At 62.0% G+C, this 1,806-nt stretch overlaps 1 protein-coding gene across 1 annotated transcript in view; it reads left to right on the forward strand.

Moving 5' to 3' along the window:
- OBSL1 (obscurin-like 1) overlaps positions 1 to 1,075 on the forward strand; it is a gene marked incomplete at its 3' end in the record, with an annotated part of 15,307 nt that extends 14,232 nt beyond the window's left edge. Inside the window, 4 exon segments of the mRNA XM_009078535.1 lie at positions 173 to 334; positions 470 to 574; positions 703 to 1,001; positions 1,004 to 1,075. Coding sequence (XP_009076783.1) covers positions 173 to 334; positions 470 to 574; positions 703 to 1,001; positions 1,004 to 1,075 — 638 coding nt within the window.
- Positions 1,076 to 1,806: the final 731 nt, after the last annotated feature.

Raw genomic sequence — 1,806 nt, forward strand, 5'->3', positions numbered from 1 at the left:
CCCGCGGCGCGGGGGCGGCCGCCGCCGGCAGCTACACCTGCGATGCAGGCGACTGCCAGGCCTCGGCCATGCTGCACGTCCAGGGTACGGTCACCGAGCCCCCGGGGGCGTGTGCATCCCCAAACCCCATGCTGCCTGCTCCCTCTCACGCTTGGCTGCCCCTCTCCCACAGAGCGCCAGGTCCACATCATGCAGGAGCTGCAGGATGTCCAGGTGCGGGAGGGTGACAACGCCGTCTTCACCTGCGAGGTGTCACACGGGGATGTGAAGGGCGAGTGGTTCCGTGATGGGGAGAAAATCAAGGTCACCAGCACAGTGAAGATACGTCAAGAAGGTGGGGTACAGGTGATCCCACACCAGGTTTGGGGCTGGGAGGGCGTGAATTCAGGCAAGGGGAGGTTGCGTGGACAAAGGGTGGGTCTTAGCCCCCCTGCCTGCTGATCCCTTGAGTCGGCCTCTCCCTCTCCAGGGGCCCGGCATTTCCTGCTCTTCTGTGGTGCGCGCCCTGAGGACACAGGACTCATCCGTTTTGCAGCCAGGACAGCCGCCTCGGAAGCCAATCTGCAGGTGGAAGGTACCAGTGCGGGCTGTGAGGTCTGGCTGGGCTCCAGCCCCAGGGCTGGGGTGCACCAGGTCAGCTTGTGGTGTCCCCATGGGAGCCCACTGACTCCACGATGCTGACAACTTCCTCCTGCCCACCAGCACTGCCCATACGGATCGTGAAGCCGCTGCGGGACAAGACAGTGTTGGCGAGGCACAAGGCGATACTGGAGTGCACTGTGTCCCATGCCCGGGGCCGGGTGCGCTGGCTCCGTGGGGACACCGAGATCTTTGCTGGTGACAAGTATGAGATCTGCAATCTGGACTGCTACCGCACACTCATCATCCACCATGTGGGCCCTGAGGACGAGGACTCGTACACTTGTGACGCATTTGATGACCGCTCCACTGCCCGGCTCCTTGTGGAGGGTGAGGGGGCACCTAGGGGGGGCACCACTGCGGGCTGGCAGTGTCACCGTGCCTTGCAGTGGAGGGACTCCAGGGGCCCTGGCCCCATGCCCCACTGCTTGCAAGAGTGAGTGCTGGGGTGGGGGGAACAGGGTAGATACGGGACCAGGGATATGTGCCCCCCTTGTCTGGGACACACCTTTTGGGTGCCCCACCAGCTGTGGATGCTCCAGCTCTCTCCAACTCCCACTGTTCCCACAGGGAGCTAGAAACCAGGATGCAGCACTCAGAGCCTGCTCAGAGACAGATGGACACTGCCGCTGGGACATGGGGTCACACTTCCCCTGGCATTTACAGACACATGGACACCATCCCCAACCTGCTCCAACCTCAGGGCTCTGCATTAAACAGCCTTATTTTCTGACATAGCTTCTTCCACCTCAGTGAGCCGGGGTCCTGTTAAGAGTAGGGGTGCTGGCACTGCTCAGCATCCCTGGAAGCCCCGCCGTCAGGGTCTCCCCTCCCCCCTTCCCCTGGCACAGCCCTTGGCCTTGCACACCAGACTCAGAAAGGCTCTTTACTGTGCGGCCGAGGCCTCAGCAGCATTTGGCACATTTACAAAAGAGACTGAAAAGGGGGATGGCAGCACAGTGCTGCGGGAGATGGGGTGCCTGGCAGAAACATGCAGTTCCTGGGGCAGCGGGGCCAGCTGGGCTGGGCTAGGGGGGTGCTCCCCAAGCAGGGGGCTCCCTGGTCCAGTCTCACCACCATCCTGCCTGCCTGGCCACGGGGAAATCCTGGCTCACTCCGTAATAAGTTAATACAAATCACAGCAAGAGAAATATATACAAGGCGGGA

Source organism: Acanthisitta chloris, unplaced genomic scaffold, assembly GCF_000695815.1.
Source record: "Acanthisitta chloris isolate BGI_N310 unplaced genomic scaffold, ASM69581v1 scaffold27197, whole genome shotgun sequence".
NCBI classification, from domain to species: Eukaryota; Metazoa; Chordata; class Aves; order Passeriformes; family Acanthisittidae; genus Acanthisitta; species Acanthisitta chloris.